This window comes from Diorhabda sublineata, chromosome 1, assembly GCF_026230105.1.
Source record: "Diorhabda sublineata isolate icDioSubl1.1 chromosome 1, icDioSubl1.1, whole genome shotgun sequence".
Classification (NCBI taxonomy): Eukaryota; Metazoa; Arthropoda; class Insecta; order Coleoptera; family Chrysomelidae; genus Diorhabda; species Diorhabda sublineata.
Window position 1 is genome coordinate 39,772,502 of NC_079474.1, and position 23,247 is coordinate 39,795,748.

Genomic DNA, 23,247 nt, shown 5'->3' on the forward strand with positions numbered 1-23,247 from the left:
TAAGGAATTGGAACTTTGTCCTTATTCAAGCTTTTCTTACATTTAGCAATTTCAATTGAAAAAAGTACAAAGGGCCAATTCCTCACAGCCCACTCTCTATTTCAGTATTGAAGGAATAAATGTGAAGATTCCCGTCAATAAGGTTTTCAATATAAAACAAGTGAAGTTATGGAAATGCGCGCTAGACAGTGTTATTGGGCGTGATGGTATGGTGGATGGAAATGGATAATAACTGATTGGATATCTCAATCTATCTGTAATGTGTGTGCTGTAATGCCATCTTCATCTCTTACTGGAGTTTTTAGGTTCAACTATACAGATAACAGTAGACTTTACATAACTTAAAATGTGATACATCTGAAGAGGGATAATTTAGTGAAAAGATCATGTATTAATCGATTTAATGTATGGATATTAAAAAAATATGTTAATCCATAATAAACGAATATTTATGTACTTGTTGTGATTAAAATTATATACTATTATAGTTTATATGGCACTATCCTATTTCAATATAATAAGATAACCATAAACTTATTGATAACTTATTTTAAAAGGACTAAAATTCAGCTTTCTGATAAATGGTCAATGAAAAAACGTCTAAGAATATGAAATTACAAAAACAAAGGTGACAATACTGTTTGACTTCCAAATTTGTTGTCTACTGCTTCTTCTTCTTTAATGACTTCGAGCAATCGTTAATTTATCACAGACCGACATAGCAACTAAAACTATAACACTGATTTATATTGTCCAAAAAATAATCAGTCAAATATTTACGTATTTTGTTACAAATTTTGCAAAAGATCAATTGTTATTCTTAAAAATAATCAGGCTTTATCTAATTTAATAAATATTGAACTATATAAAAACAGGATAATGAGAAATTTTCAACAATTGTTCGAGATATCAATGAGAAACAAAAAAGATATAGGATTTAAAATTTTCAGTAAATTATTGGGAATAGAATGATATGATATCGCACTCCTATTTCAATAGTGCCATATCACAAAAAAATATAAAATTCACATTTTTCGTCAAATGTATACTTTAAGATGATGTTTACAGGATTTATTAGTACCATATCATTAATACTAACAGATAACGAGTGATGCGCCAAGTGACACTATTACAATGAGTTACGACTGTTGCAACATAAACAGTGCCGTAAGCCATCTCATTCCGTCGAGAGATTATACAAAAATCAAAACTGTAGTGCCATAACCACACTGATTTTTATGATAGAAAAAATCTTCAGATGCAGATCGGCAACAACTTTGACAGAGACATAAATGGAATAAAAGTTTTATCTTCAAATATAAAATTCGTGAAATACGAGAAGGAAGAACCCGTTTTCTTTCAAGTCAAAACCTCTTATGGAAGTGAAGATTTCCAAGAGGTGGTTATATGAAATAGAGGAACAAAGAATGACTAATTAGATTCTGATCCCGGCCTACACAACTAAACCAAAGATTGACACAAACAATAAAAAAGACTTAGTATCTTTATTTGAAGCCAGTGTGATTCCCAAGTCGTACCTACCTATTTATTACGCCATGCTAGAATTTTTATTTAAAATCCTCGTTCCATGTTGCTCAATATTATTTTGTTTTTCTGTTGTTCTTTCTTACACCAAACAGAGGTTTAAACATAACTTTTGTAGGCGAGTTGTAGTTTGAACTTTTTTGGATTTGATATTTTCGTTTTTTTTACATTAAACTGAAATACAAATAAAGTGATATTTCGATTTTTATCGACATTTCATTTACAATTGTTTTTGTTTTGGCTTTACTGTAAAATTAGCATTTACGAGCTTATGGCACTATTGAAATAGGGGTAAGACATCTACTACTTGAGTTTAATATTAAACACAAATTATGCATTTCCTCGCGTTTTTAGAAAACCATTATGTGCTATTTGGAATTTATTGACTACAAGACTTCATTTTTTAATATTATCCCTTTAAATTACTACCAAAATAAAAAAAAATCTTTTAGATGAAAAATATCAATTTTCGTGTTTTCAAATCAATTTGTTTGGGAAAAAATATGTGTTTTAATATCAGATTTGTAAATTGATCATAACCATGAGGTCGATAGATATAATTTGATAAAAACACCAAAGTGCTTGTATATCCATGATTAAACTGTTAATATATGACTGTGGAGAAAAAAATCAATTGACAAAAATTATATTTTAACAAAATAACATAATTAGTATTGTGATATAAATTGAATAAAACGTTGAAATTATTTTAATCTTAAGAGTAAGATTAATAAGTACATTAAAAAATATGAAAAAAGTGAAATGATGTTATGAAAATAATAAATATTATTCAGAAGAACAATTGACTTTTGAAATTCTGCTATTTTTGGACAACTCTCAAAAATTACGAATATATTACAAAACTCAAATTTGCGACTAAGTTCTAAAAATAAACGTTAGACTTTTTACAACAGATATTTGTAATATTTTCCAATTTTTGAACCTATATTTAAAAATTGATAACGCACTACAGCAAGTTAAACAAAATTTTATATATACATCGTTTTATAAGGATTACGTATACATTGTACATTGGAGATCAAAATGGTCGACACAAAATTGTTTATAAAAGAAATTTGTAATTGACATTAAAAACTTTCAATATATATATATATATATATATATATATATATATATATATATATATATATATATATATATATATATATATATATATATATATATATATATATATATATATAAATATATATAATGTAAAAGCTATTTGAATTGTATATTTTAAGTAGGTTTCATTATTTGGTTATCAAAAATAATGAAACTATGTCAGTAAGAAAATAGTTAAAAATCATACAAATAAGAATAGCCTCTGTAGTTTGAAGTTTATGTGGTAGTATTTTTGTTCTTAACTTTAATGTTTTTTTTTCTGAAACTGTGTAAATATGTGTGTCTGAATAATTGTGTATAAATATGCTAGTGAAATGGAGAATTTTCTTAAAAATTTTTCAACTTGAAAATTTGGTTTTGTGTGATTAATCATTGAATACTGATACTACTGTATTAAGAACACAAGTAGTGGACCTTATGTTAGGAAGAATCATTTTATGTCAACCATTTTTAGAGAATAAAGACAGAAATAGTTAAAAATTACAGATCTACAATAACAAACTCCTAAATATATGCGTTGGATGGAAATTTTTCGGTTTCTCTTATACTATTTATTGTATAATTACGTATATTTGTTTCAAATAGTATACTTAAAACTGTACTCGAAAATTTATATGATCTTTTACCAATAAACAATCTAATGGTATTTTCTGAGTACAAATTAATTTCTTCATCTTGTTTTTTAATACTGAACAATACTTTTTGTTTTGATATAATTTGTAGAAAATGGATAAGTAACAAAGTATATTGGTTTTTGTTGAAAAAAATACTTCATAGATAAATCAAGATATGTGTTATCTTGTCATGAGTCGGATGACGCTAAAAAAACTTTATACTCGCATTAAAACCTTTTGTTGCATTGAGAATATACTAAAGATCTATAAGGTCTCTCTTTCTCTGGGAAAAGAAAGTTGCCAGATACAAATCGACTCAATTAGCATAAACAAACTAAACCCGTGACATGATACTACTGGACCCGTTCCGTTACTAAGCTTTCGTCGGTACAAGGGTAAAGTGAAAATCAATTCTGTTCTGTTGCGAGGAATGTAAATTTATTTATTTGACCATTACTATACTTTGAAAAAAAGAAAATTGTTTCGAATAGCCTACTACAAATACCGATAAATACTAGACGACGATTGCTTTGTATCACAGCCTTTGTTCCCAGTCGATGAAAGGCCCGCTAGAATCCACAAATTGAAAAAGAAACCTGGATAACCAATAGAATACTTCGCTACTATAGATATATTAATAACATTCAACAGTATAGCATTTACAGGTAAGTAGATTCTTATTTTAATAAAATTACAATTATATAATACTGAAATGAGCATAAATTTCAAGAATGCGTATACACAACACGCACAAAATCTAACTGCAAGCATTTTATAATTACATCTTCAAGTTTTTGCAGTTAAATATTGTGTTGCTTTTATAGTATTCTGAGGTATATATTACGTATACTGGTTTCGATGAAATAATAATTACAAGAACAAAATACGTACGTTCTAAATCAGCCTTTTAAACGTAGTTTAATATCGTTTGATTTCACTTTTAAATGTCGATTAAGACTTATCGTGCCATTGGAATGTTAAATTATCAAAGTGTTTGAAATAATTTTCAAAATAGGCCAAAACACATCATAAAACAATAATGGCATAAATTATAGTAGAGCTGTGCCGAACAATTATCAAGCAATTTTCAAAACTCAATTATAATAGTATTCAATATTAATATGTAGACTTATTTCTTGAAAAAAAAATCAGGTGTTAAAGAAGTTTGCTCAATGTTTAATGGATGGTACTGGAATTTATTTTATGAATTACCTGACAATTGGTACCTGATAAAAAGTAAGTATAACAAATATATAACAAATGATATCGACAAATAATTTCAAAAAATGGAACGAAAATAGGTGATATATCAACAGCTGTTCGTCGGTTATACCTTTAATTTCTTATAGCAAACATTTGCATTTATTTAATTTTGAGAAGTGTTTCAGCTCGATAGCTAACCTAACCTAACCTAATCTAGTTTTTGTGTTGTTGAGCAAACATAAAACCTTGACTCTTGGCCTAACCTGAAAAAAAAGGGAAATAATTGACAGATATGATCGTGGTGAAACTTCTACAGCCATATCTGAAATTTATTGCATTGGAAGAGGTTTACGGTAAATGCGCTAGTGAGTCAGCCACCGCCTGTAGTCGGTCCCAGGAGGTTTAATTTTATAATAACTTTAATCGCATTTCAAGAATGGGCAGTTTTCTGTAACTGTAAGCTAGATAACGCTCCTGGACATCCAGATATGGATTACTTAAAAGTTAGAACGAAAAATGGTTACATAGAGGTAATTTTCCTTTGAGTCATAGGATGTTTTTTAATACTTCGACCGTTTTAGGTTACGTATTTGCCGAAAAACTCAACGGCTCTGATCCAATGAATGAATTAGAATGTCGTCAAGACATTAACGGCGCATTATAACAAGCGTCTACTGACGGATATTGTGTACCAACTAGACGGAGAGATCACGTCTCTTTTGAGGAAATTTAGCATTAAAGACGCGGTAATTAATGCAGCATTTGCATTAATTCTAATTAAAAAAAATCACATCTAATGAAGTTGAAATATTGGAGGAGCTTTCGAATAGTAAACTTTCTGAAGTTATATCGGCTGCAAATGTTTGGGCAAATGCTTGTGCGAAGATTGTGTACTTGATTGCAACAACATTTTGATTCTAAAATCTCTTATATAATTGAAATAAAAGATATTTTTATGTTAAAATTAATGCCTAAACTAATTATGTGAGTATGTTATTCAATTTTTTAAAAGCAAGGTATTGATAATGAAAGATGGTAGATTTTTCTTGACTATGTGCATGCGTATATACGGCTAAAATCGATCAAAGAAAATATTTATATTTGATAATCTAATGTTTTTTGGTAATCCAACAACCAGTCGGTACAGTAACTGTTGAATTATCGAGTGCCAACTGTATTTGGGAGATCACCACTACAATGCTTCATGTCAGCTTTAATTAGAGAGTAAAAAATAAAAAGAAAGCTGCGTTTGATAGTACGAAAACATTAAAAAAATAAATGCACCAGGCTATTTTGAAATTAAACTTGTATATTATCACAAATCTTTTTAGAGCCACGTAGTTTGTTATTAGCATTGAGATGATTTATGCACTCAGTAGTAGACAAGTAAGCAATTACAAACTAACAATTGATAACAAATAATCACATTTTCCATTCGATATTCAGATTGCAATATCAAGTTTTGCTACATGGAAATGTAAATATATGTATTATTTAGTTTGTAAGGTAAAACAATCTAAAGTATAGGTATCTTTTCCTTCTTGTGCGATCCCACACATTTTTCTCATCTACTTATTTTTTCCTATCGTCTACATTTCATTTTCTCGAATGTCAGTAATAATTTTTTTATTGCGTTGCATTCTACTTTTTATTTTTTTCATTCCTGAACTGCATCCTCTTCAAATATTAGCTTCTTCTCCAGCATTCTATGTCCTTTGTTCTTATTTTATTTTCTTATTCTCTATCAAAATTTCCAGCCTATAGGTCATATATTAAAATAAATATACTTTAACACTAAGATCATCGAGGTAAATGAAGATTTTGATATGTTTCAAAGTAATTATAACTCCACCAGGATTGAATGGAATTTGAGCGATAATTGCAAAAAGATCGTTGCAATCTGAATATTTATTTACGTCTATGTCATTTTTAATGTGATATTTAAAACATTCTTAAGCAAACTGAATGTTTTTTTCAAATTAACAGTTGACTTCGGGTAAATGGAATTTCCTTGTAATTTGTGACGCCGAATCTTTATTAGATTAATAAAATTTTTCTTTGAATCAACTTTATAAAGACAAAAATTGGAATATGTTTTACATAACAGTTCAATAATCAATAGTAATATGGCTTAGTCGTTTTAATATAAATGTTCTTATTTTATCGTTTTTATAATCATTTTTCATAATAATTTAAAACTTATAGTTTGAATCAACAAACGCATAATAATGTATAGATTACAAAGGTTATATGGTTAGATGTACCAAGTTTGTTTAGATTGTTTCCAAGAACATAATAATGAAAGTTGGGCAACACAAAAGAAGTATTGTTATTTGTTTTGCTACTTTACATATATTTCTTTCATTCAGTCTTGTGACTTTTTTGCATTTGGTTACTACTTATTATTAGTCTTGTGACTAGTATTTTCAAATAGCTGTGATGACACGAATATCGAACTTGTTTAAAAAATTAATTCATTCCTTTATTGCTAATCTTAAAGAAATATTGTGTAGTTTAATCTTTACACAATTGGAATTTGTGACACAATCCCACTACTGTGGGTTAGATCATAATTTACATACAATATACTTTCTTCTAGAACGTCTATAAATAAACTTCCATTTATAATTACACATTTCGGATTTGGTGAATAACAACAAATGTTGAACAAAATTGTATGTTTGAAATGATGATCAAATTGATAAAATGAATTCAAACGATTACTTAAATTAACCTCCGCCTACAAGCTTATCTGAAAAAAAAATTAATAGAGATAGATTAGACTAATGTGAATACAATAAATAATTGTTTTATATGTAACTATCCAAACTAGGTATCCAGCAACTGTGTAAATATTTTTTTATTGGCTCAATTTTTCATGGACATAATTAGTTAAGCAATTTATTACAGTGCCAAGTATGAAAGTGTTTGCATACTTTTTATACTGGTTACATATTTTACTGATCAATTATTTGACTAAATGAAGAGGATTACAAGTTCAACAAGCGTTTGCAACATAAAAGAACCTTCAAAATAATTTTTATAAACCGTTATCAGCAAGGTTTTATTTGCCCATTTAAAATTGAAGCCATATTATAACTATATAGTGTGCAATGTGAAATATACTACTCTTAAATTGGAGAAATCATGTCTGAAGATAGTTTTAAGGAGAGTTTAAAAGACAAAGATCCATTCAATTTTTGTTAAAACTCACCTTTAAGGAACATTAAATCTCAGATAATTTCACTGTCTATCGACGTCCGGACTATTGTTATAACCTAAAACATCTACTGAATGACCATTTTGTTGGTTAACTTCACCACTCTGAGCATTTGCGTCTATAACTAAGCTACCTTCTTCACCATCACTACTATATGAATCGCCTTCCTCGTCTGAACTCGACAAAATGCCTAAATAAAAAACATATATTGTATATTGAGTTGAAAAAATATTCGATTTTTTTCAAGCAACTCATTTTGTTCATATAGGGTATGAAAATTTCCTCTATTTCTACTCTCCTTTCTGACAATCTAATAACTCCTTAATTCCATGACTTTTTTAACATGCCCTTTCACGTCCAGAAATCAACACTCTGAAAACCTATGCATTATATCAAGTATTTTTAAGCCGAAATATATACAATTGAAAATGTGTCTACTTCAACTAGAAATAAAATTATTGCAAACATGAGATTATCATAGTCAATTAGACATAAGAGCTAATAATTCTATTGTTATATGATCCAAGCTAATTTGGAAACATTTCGTCAAGTCAAATGAGATAGAAGAATAAATTCATCTTCCAATAGATTCCAGGATATACTGGAGTGGAAGAAAGTAAATTAGCAAATAAACTTACTAAAGTAGGGACTGCTAAAATTTTCATAGGAACTGAACCCTTCTATGGAATCGGCTACATGACAATACACAGATCACAATAAAAGGGAGTAGATAGGAAAAACTAAAAAAAATCTACATTGAAGGATACTCCAAAAAAGATCTATTGAATGTATCAATCTAAGAACAATTTAGAAATACAACTGAAGTCTTGTCTGATTCTGTTACGAAGCTTCTATCCACATTTTCTCGAAGTGTGAGAGAATATTGATGTCCAGAGCAACTTACTTAGTAAATGATAATAAAAATAATGTAAAATTATATCAACAAATAAAGAAACAAAATAGAAAACGAACTACAACAAATATTAATGAAAAATAATGGAGTCAGTATATAAAAAAATTATTAACGGAAGAAGATAATGAATACGAAGAAGATGATATCAGTGACAATAGTACAATACTAGAAAATGAAGAAACACCGACGGAATGTAATGACATAATCAACAAACTGAAATACAAGAAAACAGGAGGACCATACGAAATAGTGAATGAACTAATAAAATATTGTGAAGATAACCTAAGATACAAAATATTCAACATTATAGAAAGAGTATGGGAAACAGAAGCAATGCCGAGAAAGTGTTGGATTGATTATAGCAATAGTGAAAGGAGCAAATCTCAACATATGTAAGCAATTATAGAGTTATTAGTTTGCTTAAAACCGTACACAAAATACTAACGACAATAATAAATAAGAGACTGAAAAAAGGAGTGGTACTAGAAATAGGGGAATATCAAAAAAGTTTTAGTAAAGGAAAATCAACTGTATATGCGATATATACTATAAAACAAGTGATAGAAAAAAGCTATGAGCACAACATTAATATGCAAATGCTTTTCATCAACAGTCATTTATAAAGGACATAGGAAAACTAAAAGGACCTCTAAAGTTGATACAATTAGTAAAAATGACTGTTTAATTCTAGGGCACCTTTAAGTACTTAGGATCAATGATAAGCAACAAAAAGGCACAAAAAATGAGACAAGACAAAAAATAAGTACAAAATTAGCAAGAGCAGCACACCAGTTCAGAAAACAAATTTGATTAAGGCACGGCCATGTATTCAACTTCTTCAGGGTCCATAACCACTTGGGTTAAATGCAAATTAAAAAAGGGATAGAACTTTCTACAGTTTAATTAAAAACGACTACACATACAAAGTGAACGTCATTGTTAAAAAAAAAAAAATTAATTGTTACAGAAACGTTACCGTGAAATCAATATTCAAACGGTAAGTCCATTGTAATTGTCTCGTGTTTTATCTAGTAAAAGGTAGGTAGCTCCAACATTTTTAAGGTGTCAATTAGGCTTACATCCAACAGTTTATTTATATACGAATAATTTTTTATTTTTGTCTTTAAATTAACGCATATCAAATTAAAAGAAGAAAAAATCAAAATTCTAATATGTGTAACTCACCACTGTCCAATTGTGAAGGCATGTTGCCGAAATCTTGTTGCCAGAACCTTCTATTATTATTGTGACTCTTCTTTTTCTTGTGACTCGGTGAATTAGTAGCACTGTTGGTATCTGAAGGATTAGTAGCATCTAACATTGGTTGTAAAATTCTACGTCTTGCATTTATAAACCAGTTGTTGACTTGCAACAGTGTTAGGTTAGTTTGAGCTGCTATATGTCGTTTTTCGTCTTCTGTTGGATATGGATGCTAAAATATTTTTCGAAATAATTAAAAATTGTTCTATATAACTTATTAATTTATTGGATTAACAAAATATAAATTGTGAATTGTGACTCACACACAAAAAGACCATTAAAATTCCACACTCAATTTGGTAGGAAGACTTTCAAAATTGCTATAGGGTTTAGATCTATGTGAGATATGATATGATAACTAGAATAAATTTGAAATATATAATCTTTGTATTTTTTTTATTAGCACATGGACTTGATGTGAAGAAAATGTATAAAATTTTACCACAAGGTGCTGAAACAACCACGACCTCATGACACTAGTAGCATGTTTAGGCAGCACTCCTCTCTTTTGTTTCCTGCCACCCTTAGAATTAAAATCACTATCACAGTCATCTGCTGAGCCACCTGGTGTAGTTGGGGCAGGAGACAGAGGTCCTGAACTCTCACTTGGAGTTACAGAGGAACACAAATTGGCTCCGATTTGTCCTAATGGCGTAGAGCCGTGAACAATGAGATTATCTGGAGGTGGGGGTGGCTGAGAAGGCGGCAACGGAGGAGTCGGACCGCTATTCCCAACGTATGGAGGTAGTGGATAAGTGGTTGGCGTATCCATAGGTCGTTCAATCATAGCGGGATTTGGGTGAACCTAAAAAAAGAATATTACAGTAAATTTTACAGTTAAAACCCTCGTTTCTTGTTAAGATTATTTGAAAACTTCGAATAACACTTTAAAATGTAAACTTACTTGCTGGGGCGGACTAATAGAATATTGCACTGGGCTATTTGAAGCCGATCCACTTTCTGAATTACCATGCGGCATCATACTATTATTATTATTTTCCATACTGGACATCATTCCACTGCCCAAAACATCTGAAAATGATTAATATTAATTAAGTAACGCATTCAGAAATTTTATTTGTTTGTTTTATATACCTTGTGGATAGTCGGACCTCAATAAATTCTCTGACTGCATCTTTCCTTTTAAACATGTGATGTATCTATTGCAGAAGTCTTTGCATAATTCTTGAACTTTTTCTAATTCTAATAAATGTATCCTTAATACTTGAATTGCCTTAATCATCTAAAAAATATATGAAGCGAAAATGAGAATGTATTATGATCTGTGTATTAAAGATTATATAGCCGTATCATAAAATCTATAAGTATCTATTTGCCAATAAAAGTTGGAAACTTTTATTTTATTTTAACACTATTCTTAATGTTTGAAATGAAGTATTTCTCATAGTTTACTTCATTTCAAAACCACATATTACTCAAACTGTCTTCTTTTTCTTCCTCTTTCAATAGGACCAGGTCCTGTTCAATCCTCAGGAAGATCCCTCTTCCTGGCTGAACTCCAGCTCTCGTACCATCTCTTTGGTGGTCTACCTACAGGTCTGAGTTTTAGCTCACTTTACCCATCTGTCTTCTGGCATTCTTCCTACGTGATCCCTCCAGAATCTTTTTCCTGACTCATCTCACCACATCCTGTACGCCCAATTCTTCTCTTATGTCATCACTCCTTATTAGGTCCCTGAGGGTTACTCCCTTGATGGATCGCAGTATTTTCATCTGGCCTTGCTCTGTGAGCTCATCGCTTTGTTTCTCCACACTATATCTCTCAAATAATCTTTGACTTTTGAGGCTTTCATCGCTTGTGTTCGTGCCTCCTCTGTCAAGTTTCTTTTACTAGATATATTCACTCCCAGGTAATTGAATCGTGATACCTGCTGTATTATTCCGCTATCGACTGCCAATTTGCATCTAATAGGATTTTTTGATATTACCATTGATTCTGTCTTGTTGACTGAGATGTTCATATTAAATTTTTCGGCAGAAATTTTCATCTTATATAGTAGACGTTGTAAGTCGTTTTCATTTTCTGCTACGGCAATACCATCGTCTGCATAAAACAATACCTTTAGGGAGCGGTGACCCATTCTGTATCCTGCATTGACTTTGTTGACTTGGCTAAGTCTATCTCCCTGCCGAACACCAGTATTACTCAAACTTTGAGAAATATTATGTCTCACGGCACTTTGCCCACATCACATTCATTTATATGGAGAATAAAAAAAAATCGATGAAAACTCAGTTGGATATTGTCATCTATAAATAGTTGACACAACTATGAGATTATAGAAGTTTTTTAAATTCTTAAGGTAGTTTGGTGGTCTAAGGTGGTTTTAAAAAATCGCAATTTCCATTAAATATTATTTTAGTAGGGTATAATTATACCAATTTATAATAAATAATATAGATACTGACAGTAGTGACGATTTTGATAATGTAACTTTAGATTTGTTGCCGAAAATTTCAAGAAAAAAATATGAATTAGCATACGAGAAATTTATGGAATGGAGAGGAAATACAAAAATGAAATCTTTTTCGGAAACTGTACATTTGGTATACTTTGAAGAGTTGTCGAAAATTTTTAAGGTGTCTACACTTTGGTCACAATATTCAATATTGCCGAAGTACTACTAGTATAAAAAATAACATTGATATATCCACGTATCAGAAATTACGTTCATGTTTGAAAAGAAAATCCGACAATTACGTCCTCAAAAAATCAAACATATTGACAGCAGACCCATTGCAGAGATTTTTAAACGAAGCTCCAGACAAGGAATATCTACCAATAAATGTAAATTTATTTAGAAGGAACTATTTTTAGAATTTGATTTAATTTTTTCCTTGAATTAACATAGATTTTTCTAATTAGTGGGTTCTTTTAACCAATACATTTAAATCAACGGTCAATAGTGCAGTGGATGATAGTGTGTCCGCTTGGAACTCAGTAATCCCGAGTTCAAAACTCTCGGGCGGCAAGAATTTTTTAAAATTCTGCGTTTCTTTATTTGTAGAATGCAGTAGCTATAGGCGTAGCAGGGGCATGTCGTAGAGAGTTGTTGAAATTAAGAATCGATAATTTAGAGGATTTAAATTGAGCTTTATTTGTGAAATTAGATAACACGAAAACAAAAAAGCCAAGAACGTTCACTGTATCGGGAGAATTTTATGAGATATATAAAAAATATGCTGCTTTTTGATCGATAGATTTGCCAGAAAAACATTTCTTTTTAAACTATCTTAAATTACTAACACGGAAAATGTACTAGACAGCTAGTTGGCATTAACAAATTCGGTAGTATGGCTAAGACAATTACAATGAATGTTTTTAAAATTACACTGCTTCAGAAGTTCTTCGGCAATAATTTAAAAAAAATATTAAGTTTAAAACGCCATAGAGGATGGCAATCCAGTACCGTGGTAGAAGAATGCGTGGAAGAGTCTATTAAAAATAAAATTAACGTTGCTAATAAAATCGTCAACTCCATTGAAAAACCACTCGAACCGTTTACAAAAATGAAGGCAGAAAATACACCGTATATGAACGATCAACTCTCAACATCTAAAATTAACATAACAGAAAATTTAATAAAAAGAAATGACGTTCCGGGTTTAACTATACAAAATTGTAAAAACTTCAGAATCAACTACAATTTTAAATTATAGTATTTAACAGTTAAGAGGATACTTTATTATTGTTTTAGTTTTACTAATTATAAAAATAAACATTAAGTTCCATTACTTCTATTATTTAAATTTGTGCATTTGTAGAAAAAGTATGGTGTAAAACATATGGGAAAAGTACTTTTCTCACTCGTGTGTTTGTTCGCTTTCCTGGCTCGTGCCACAAACTTTCTCACTCGTGAGAAAACTTTTCCCACTTGATGCACAATATACTATTCTTTATTCAAGAGTACATAATCTACATTTCATTCTTTTTACATTTTAGATAGATTTTGTTCCTCCTGGCTAAATCCAAAATAGTAAAAAAATATTCCAAAGACCGAGATTTAGATTTTACCGAATAATTTCTGGCCATTTCGTCGGTCACATCTACGCCAAATTTGGTGCTATTATACAATTGAACTGTCGTCGGTGTTATGGAGTCATTTTCTTCAACTTGTTCGGAGTAGTGCATTGAACTGAGAATTAAAACTTTATTTCTTGATTTGACAGTCTGGGTAGCTCTTTTCTATTTGCTCTATTTGACTCAACAATTGTAGTTTTTTTGCTAAAGGTAGGCGTGCAAAAAAATTATCCGTGACTATATTTCATCCACATCCTACATACGGTTCTACTTTTTCATAGTGGCAAATTCTCAAAAAGGAGCTGCAGGTTCTCTACTTTTATCTTTTCTCAAATATGGAAAGCCGTTTATTATATATTTGCTACCTACATCGGATACAAACTAAAATTTTAAAGCATCTGAGCTTGGTTCTATCTAAAGCATAATCATCGGAACCGTGCCATTTGTTGAGGTAAATGAGAAGTTCTATATGATATTAGGAAGGCTGAATACAGGATGCTGATTCAAGCAATTTCAATATTTCTTTACCTGTGTGGGGACATACTAAAAGTTTTTTTCGTTGTTCATATTAATTTTTCATTATAAGTTTCGCAAATGTTTCTTTGCATTATAGAAAGGGACAATGTCCACAAAGAAACAAAATACAACATTGTACAATAACTTACCAGTCCATCAATTTCAGGTTCATTAGCCAAAAAAGGTTTTCTATCACGTTCTTGGTGTTGTACAAACGCTTGTATATCTAAATTGAAAGCGTCACTAGATTGAGGGTCCGAAGATTGAGTAGCAAGTTCACATCTTTCGAAAAGAAGAGCCAGAAGAGGAAATAGCGGATGTCTAAAGAATACATTTAAGAAAATAATATCAGCTTCTATTATACACATTTTTAGTTAGTTTCAACTAGTTACACATCATAGGAGAGGATTTACGATGGTGGTTCAACATGGATTTGGTTAGGACCATGTAGTCAATCTGACATTTACAACAAGCTCTATTCCAACATCAAATATAGAACAGTATCCTAAACTTTAGTGAGTAATGTTGAGAAGATATTGAAAGGCAAAAACAAATAATAAAAATACTTTAGCAGATTCTGGAGACACGACAACAAAATCTTTTCATAAGAGGGCTGCTACTTAAATTTTGAGATACAGCAATACTGATGGGAATATGTCAATTTCGACATTGCCATCATAAAGTTGGACATTTTTAATGTTGAATATACTCAGAACGTGTTGTCACCATCTTGAGCAATTGTATTTCGATGAATTTCGAGGACGTTGGCTGTTATGGCATAAAACATCGATGCCGTCCGTAAACAGATATTGTAAGATCCTCATGTGACATACCATGAGATTAAGCAGTACTTGGGCATTAGTTCCACTCGCAAATATTGCATGAACATTTGGCTTTTGAAAAAATTTGTTCGCGTTGGCAGCATTTGTTTGCCAGAAGTGTTCGAAAAAATCAGAATAAACAATCGCAATAGAAGAATTATTCTCCACCAAGACAATGCGAGCTGTCACATATCAGATTTTAATGGAGAATTTTTTGGAAAATAATAAAGTCGTATGCAATTATAAATATTTGTCTATGTCAAAACTGAAGTAGCAACCCCAGTATATGATTTAATAGAACAGAATTTCTTAGTATTTTGTATTTTATATGAGCGACGTTCTATATTGGAGTATTCAATTACATATTTTATTTATTAGTACAAGAAAATTTTGTATTCCTCTTCGAGGTAAATAACAAAAGAAGTTTTTGTTCTTAATTTAAAGCAAAAAAAAATATTTTTCAATTTATTTTCGAAAAAACGTTTAGTTTTAATGGTCGATAATTGAGTGAAAAATCTAGTAAATCATTGAAACGGTACTAACTTGTAGACAGCTCTTTTGTCGGCTTCAAATTGTGCTTGATCTGCATCTGACGGAGAGTAGACGGCAGGCAAAGACTGCTGTACTCCACTCTCCCCGACTGGTGGTACACTCAGCATTGCACTTTGGACGCCACACTCCATTCTTTTTCACCTGAAACAAAATATAAAATGAAATCGAAGAGAAGAAGACAATTATTTTAAAATGATAAATAATTGCAATGAAGTCCCGGTTCTTTTTCATTAAATTACCCCTGTTAATGGGACTTTTTGAACCTTGTTAAATAAGGTCTAAATTCTAAGACTTTTTCGATGTTTACCTCTATAATTAACACTCTGTAGCTCAATTACCTGTATAAGTGACATGTTTGTTTACATACCTTTCGCGCATGCTATGTTTGTCAATACTATCTCAAGTTTTGACCAATGAACAAGGGAATAAAAGTGTACAAAATGTCCAAACGCAAATATAAAAAGTTATCAGTATCTGAAAAATTACAACTTTTATCAGATTATGATTCTGGAAAGTCTCGCGATGAACTGTTTAGGGAGAATAACACACCAAAATCAACCCTGTGTAGATTTATTAATAACAACGAGAAAATTCTGGGTGGTTGGAGGGATTTAAGAAAAGAAACGATATCGCATTCAAAAATGTTTGTGGCGAGAGCAATTCTGTGGACAATAACGAATGTAATGAGTGGAATAAAAACCTTCTAGCTTTATTACACGATTATTCCCCCGATGATGTATTCAACACCGATGAAGCCGGCTTAATCCACAAGTGTCTACCGGATAAAACATTTACGTTCAAAGGTCAGCCTTGCCATGGTGGTAAATTGAGTAAAGATCCTTGTAAGTGCGAATATGTCTGGAACTGAAAAACTGCCACTTCCTTTAATTGGAAAATCTAAGAACCCAAGATGCTTCATTAAAACGTTGCCTCTTAACTATCAAAACAATACAAAGACCTGGATGAATTCTGAATTATTTGAAGAACGGTTAAAAAAAGTGAACGCCGATATGAGGGCCCAAAAACGAAAAATCATTATGTTTGTCGACAAGTGCACAGCTCACAACAATATGCCCAAATTAGACTATGTTACATTATTGTACTTACCCACCAATTCCACAAGTAAATTGCAGCCCATGGATTAGGGTATTATCAACAACTTTAAGGTTTACAACAGGAAGAAAGTTGTTCGGTATGTTCTTAAATCTATAGAAAAGGATAAAAGCCCAGAACTCAACATCCTCCAGGCCATGATATTTGTAAGAAAAGCTTGGTTTTCTTTTAGCAAAACCACAATTAGTCATTGCATCAAAAAAGTTGGATTCAAAGTGACGAATGTATCTGAACCTGAGAGCTTACAAGAGTAGCTAGAGATGTATGCAACGTTTCCAGAATGGGATAGAATATTTACCACATGTAGGAATGACTTAAATGAGCAGCACACGACTTTTCAGGATTTCGTTTCTATGGATGATAATATATTCATTTCAGAGGAGCCCAATGATGATGACATATATGCTATTCTTTGGACCCAGAAGAATAACAAGAAGACTGTGAAGAGACTCCAGTGAAAATTTCAAAGAGTGAGGCAATGGAAGCTTTAGAAACCTTACAGAAGTATTTCGAAATGTCAAATATTGATCATTCTAATATTTTTTATTAAATTTGTTCTATAGAGAAACGGGTTTCAGCAATTAGCAATCAAGTACAAACAAACTAACCGATTACTTAAATTCATAAGACCCATAATACGCATTTTTATTAACATTTCCACCTCTAACAATGGAATAAAGGCACATTTCGACCTCTGTAAACTGGGGCCTCTGTAAATGAGACAACTATTATTTTAAACCTGCTTAATTGGAAAACTGGATTAATTGAAACCCTCAATAATTGGTAAATATGTCTTGGTCTCTTGAGTGACTGTATAATATTTTTCAAAAGACGTTTTTGTACACTATACATAAATCATCGTTCAAGGGATAATAAAACAAACAAAACTCTCCCTCGGACCCAGAGCGGGACTATGGACTGCATACAAAAAACATCAGTTTTTTGCACTTCAAGTAAATTTTTTTGTTGGATTACACCTCGAGTTTGGTTGGGGCTCAACGTGTTAATGGTCAATATATTACATAATGTTTTAAAGGTTTACTTCAATTTTCGTCATTTTTAGATCGATTCTTAAACACAACTTTTTGTGCTAACCTCACAAACACGTTTAAAAAGTAACGGAAATCATAAAAGTGGAGAAAATCCTATCTAAAATCACTAACAACATATAGCAAAAATTAACCCTTTCAGATTATATTGTTGTTCGCCGCTATAGAAGCCAAATTCAGTGCCATCGTGATTTTCGCCAATACCACTCTCTAATTTCTCTCTCTACTCTATTCTGATTGGATCATTAATATTAACTAAATGCATAAATGTTGGCGGAAAGAGGATCAACAATCAGCAATAACAGAAATTATGACCAGACCAAAATAATGATAGTAGACAGACAAGACAACAATTCTCCACAAACATCAAAAATTGCAGGTGGTAAACTATTTTAAGTATCTTAATTCCTTAATTACCAACACTGGGAAATGCGAAAGCGTAATACGCCGTCGTACAACGATGGCAAGATCAGCGACTACCAAGTTAAATAAAATATGGAAACACAAATCTATCACGAAAACAACGGAACTCCGTCCGTACGCAGAGGAAACATGGACTTGGCAAATACAAAACGGAACAAGAGGCTTTCGAAATGTCGCTTTATGGACAGAACACCAAACCAACCAATCCGTATTACAAGAAATTGGTCCACGTACAAGGCTGCTTACCAGAACAAACCGCATATATCTGCAGTATCTAGGACATATAGCTAGAAGATCTGGAACAATGGAACGATTCAGGGCCCTCGCTACTATATGTGTAAAATGTGCAATGCACACGGGCGCAAAAAATTAAAAAAAAAACCAAAATTAAATTTGAGTGATTACATAGGATAAGGTAAAAATTTACATGAAATTTTATTAGTATATCATCCAGTTACTGTCGATTCCTATTTTGCGAGAACATGTCAGGCGGTAGTTTTTTTATTTGTTCTGTTCAGGCTTGAATACTGCCTGAAGCAATATAAAAGCGGTAAGTTTTAAGCCGGTTAGTTCATTAGACTGTGCAACAAGTGCATAAAAACAAGTAATCCTATTTTTTTTTGTCAAATGTATATTTTGTCTACTACTTTTTTTTCTAAAAAATTAAGTACTGAATACCTGCTGACTGCAGGTTTGATTTGTTATGAAATGGTATGTATTCCCTACTTTATACTATCAACTTTAACCCTTCATAGGATATTGGTTTTTTTAACCAAAATATCTTTTTATTAATTGAAATGTGATGTACGAGTTTGAAAAAGTAATTGGTTTCTATCCATAACTCGCTTAGTTTTTACTAATAAAAAATGTGTTTTTGAGTTTTAGGTTCATTTCTAGACTTCATAAACAACGTACCCCATTAGTCAAGTAAATGCTTGAAAATGGGTTTAAACCATTTAAACCAAAAATATTTTGTTTTATTCTATTTGATTTTGACATTTTATTCTACAAATAAATATGACTTCTAATATTCAGTTTTTTCGGTTTATTTTAAGCACCTGTCTATCTGTCTACCTTCACAAAAATAAATAAAAAATGCCTTATGGGGCTTCAAAATCCTTTTTTGCACGCAGTCGCCAGTAGTCCTTACGGGGCCCTGGAACGATTAATCATAGAAGGGAAATTAGAAGGCAAACGTTCAAGAGGAAGATTTCCAACTAGACGGATAGACCAAACAAAACCCTTAATAAATATGAGACTGAAAAATGCCGAAGAGATTGCACAGAATAGGCAACCATAGAACAACTACTGAATCATATATAAATGGTGTTACTTCATATTTTGGAGGATAATGGAGAGAGGAGGAGAATATGCATAAAACACCAATCAGAAGCGAGTAAAAGGAGAGGGAGTGTTAAGCCGATATATTTATCTTTAGTATTCTAACTGTGTGACATCTGACCATCGTTCAACTTCAACAAGAATAAATTCTCGAGTACATTTCTTGATACATGAATATTGTTTATAAATGCAATGAAATTATTTAATTATTAACTCATTAAAGAATCTTGTTATTGACACTGTATACTTTTTCAATCATATTAGAATTCTCCGCTGAATAACACCCCACAAATTATTCATAAATATGCGATCTGTTAAGGCCTGCCGATGCCGTAGGAAAACTCAAAGGACCTCACAAAACAGACGAGATGAATATGAATAAAACGGCAGAATGAGAAAATCGGAACGGATAGAAAAAGAAAAACTTGAATAAGGGATACGTCACTGTTAGAGATGGGTATTTCTATAATACCATAATTTACATATTTATTACCAGAATGTTCAAGAGAATGAGAAATTTAATCAATTGAGGTTAATTCCTGAAACATTTACAAGTGTATACTAAAGAGTAATTGTTATAACGAAATAAATAAATATGTAGTAACCGAGAAACGGCAGTTGTAAATCATTTGATAACAGCTGGGTAATCTCAGCGCCCAGGTCAGGCTTAAAATATTTTTCTTAGACGTTACAGTAAAAGAATTTGTGAGATTTCTATGTATAAACTGACAGATAAAATTTAGAATGTTCAATTTGATAACATTGTATCAGCTAACAAAGAATTCATTTTCAATGTTTTGTAAAAACATCCTTATAGCTGGCTACAAAAAACAGGGTCGATAAGGTGGGCGCCATTTCAGCTTGTTAATATTAGCCACTAATATTATTATTTATCAAAAATTTTTTTCCATGTTGTTTCGACCCTGGAAAACTTCTGTACATGGTCATGTATTCGAAAATAATTCCGAAAATATGCTAGTTTCCGAAGATATCGCATAACTTCATGAAAGTTTATGTCTAAGATAAAGAGTTCTTAATTCAAATTTTTATTTTTCAGAGTGCATCCCTGTTCGATTAAAAACCAATCTCTGCAATTTTTAAATGTTTAGCATTTGTAAATATACCACAAAAACTTATCTATAAGTTGTTTAGAATCAAAATTTGAGAATATATATAGAGGTTTCTTATTGGGAACATGGCAAGGAAACACCAAAGTGGACTAACTTTGATATATTTTCCGAGGTTTCGAAGACTTATGTATTCATCGTCTGGGATGGAAATTATGGTTAAATACAATATAAGAAATATGTATGAATAAATAATAAAATAATAAAAAAAAAATAAAAAAAACAATAATAAAATTTTATTTACAATACTGAATTAAGATTTTCGGTGGTTTCTGATATGGTTAATGTTTGTAAAAATTTGAAACTCAGAGAATTCAAAATTCAATATTCAAATTGACGTTGATAAGGATCTTAAAGTATATTGAAGTAGATGGTGGGCATTTTGAGCATTTTCTTTGAAGTTTTTTATTTTTGTTTACAAATTTGTTATTGTTACATATTTAAGGAATAATAAAATTTTTTATGAAAAAATTAAAATTTATTGAACTTTCTAGAAGCAAATAACTCGATAACCGATTGAGTTACACAAATCAAAGAAGAGTAACTTTTTTTGTAAAATTTTACGCTTGTTAATATTTTTTTATTATTTTAGTTGTAACTTTAGCCCAAACAAAGTTTACTTTGATTTAATTAACAAAAACAAGTGTAACTAGCGCCCTCTATTAGCAATGTTAAATTAGAGTGCAAATTATGATTCCTCATGCCAAAAAACGTAAAATTGCCAATTTTCAAAGAGAAATTGTGAAAACATAAAAAAATCAAAATTTAAATTTAAACTTTGAACACCCCGTATCTCGGAAACTAGCAATATTTGCATAAGGCATATTGAACAAGTGACGAAGCAATACAATTGCGGTTCTGTTTATCTTTAGGGTGGATAATTGTAAGAAACAAAAAAGTTTTATATCGAAAGTACCATAAATGGTGTTCCGTCTTCCCAAAACTGTAGATATTCGAGCAAAGTCCGTGCCCATTACGTAATTATAGAACGAAGGAAGGCGGTAAAGAAAAGGAAATTTTTGCTTAGCCCTGTCATACAAGCTAGGAACCACCGGACCTTTTTTATTGAAGGAACGATGAATCAGCATACAAATTCTTCATAGATTTATTGACGAACTTCGTTTAAATATTCGACAGGCTCATTCTTTCAACGTGACGGCTGCCCTGTTTAGTTTGCTCAAAGTATTACTGATTAACTAGATAATCAATTTAGTGAAAGAAGATGCTTTAGGAGAACGAGTGATGTTCCGTCTTCCCAAAACTGTTACAATTTCTTTAAGAGATTTATTGATAAACTTCCTGTAAATAGTAAACAGACTCATTAATTCCTACAAGATAACTGCCCTGCTCATTCTAAACAAAGGATTACTGATTGGCTAACTAATATAAAATCCTACTTAATGTTAAGGCAAAATTTTATTGTGGCATCTAGGGGAATAGTTCGAATTTGATTTTAATAATAATTTTAGTTTGTTCGTCCGTCATCTTCAAAGCACTACTAATTCTGAAGTTAAGCAGAGCTCTTCGAAGCATTTGTTGTGGGATTCAGCCAACTGAAAGACAGAATTGTACGCCTCAAAGTTTCTAGGGTTCTGGATCGGTATTTAAAGATTGTGCGAACTGGAAATATTTATTTCAAAACAGTTATTTCTAGCAATTTAGGTGGTAGTATCAGCTTCTGTTTTGTTGCAATTGTGATTTCAGAAATTTACAACAGAAGAGCATTGATAAAACGAACAAATTTTGATAGCCAAAGAGCATGTGCTATTCGAAAATATAGAGAAGTTATATTTGTAGACGCAGCATGGATATATGCCAAGTGAAACAAATTAAGTTCTTGGTAGAAAAATAATATTAAATTGTATTTTATAACTTATTCACCCAGTATGTCAATATTTTCATCAAAGAGTTTAGCTGAATATGTTGATGTTAACCATATAAATAAAACACGAAGAAAAACAAAAAGTAAAATTCATTTTTCAATTACCAATTCTTACGAATTTCTAAAATTGATTAAATTCCTAACCTCCAATTTTATCCAATATTTGGTGACCAAATTAAAAATGAAGAAAATAACAAAGCTAAGTAAAGTAAACAAAAAAAGTGGTCAGAGGATCAATATTTTTTTTTTAGTGATAATTATATCTACTGCTAAAAAATGGGAATGTGAGAAGTTATTCGTTAATTTTGGAACACTTCGCGTCTATTTAATATTCAAAAACATCCGCGGACTTGATTAAACCAGACAGACAAACGAAAAACTTTTCACAATTTACATGTAAAAGACAGAAAATTGGGAAGTTTTGGTATCGAACAGCCGTTAAAAAGTTTAAAACTGTGTGAAGACAGCAAATGAAATTTCACCTACAAAGGTAACTCGAGA

The 23,247-nt window shown here is 31.0% G+C and overlaps 1 protein-coding gene across 1 annotated transcript in view; it reads right to left on the bottom strand.

Annotated features, from left to right (window-relative positions):
- Nucleotides 1-2,787: 2,787 nt before the first annotated feature.
- LOC130448214 (homeobox protein PKNOX2-like) overlaps nucleotides 2,788-23,247 on the bottom strand; it is a 53,724-nt gene continuing 33,264 nt past the window's right edge. The window contains exons 2-9 of the mRNA XM_056785491.1: nucleotides 15,803-15,952; nucleotides 14,588-14,759; nucleotides 10,976-11,123; nucleotides 10,785-10,912; nucleotides 10,323-10,685; nucleotides 9,806-10,052; nucleotides 7,702-7,897; nucleotides 2,788-7,239 (exon numbers count right to left, since the gene is read on the bottom strand). Coding sequence (XP_056641469.1) covers nucleotides 7,731-7,897; nucleotides 9,806-10,052; nucleotides 10,323-10,685; nucleotides 10,785-10,912; nucleotides 10,976-11,123; nucleotides 14,588-14,759; nucleotides 15,803-15,942 — 1,365 coding nt within the window. The 5' untranslated portion in view covers nucleotides 15,943-15,952 and the 3' untranslated portion in view covers nucleotides 2,788-7,239; nucleotides 7,702-7,730. The remainder of the gene's footprint in view (nucleotides 7,240-7,701; nucleotides 7,898-9,805; nucleotides 10,053-10,322; nucleotides 10,686-10,784; nucleotides 10,913-10,975; nucleotides 11,124-14,587; nucleotides 14,760-15,802; nucleotides 15,953-23,247) is intronic.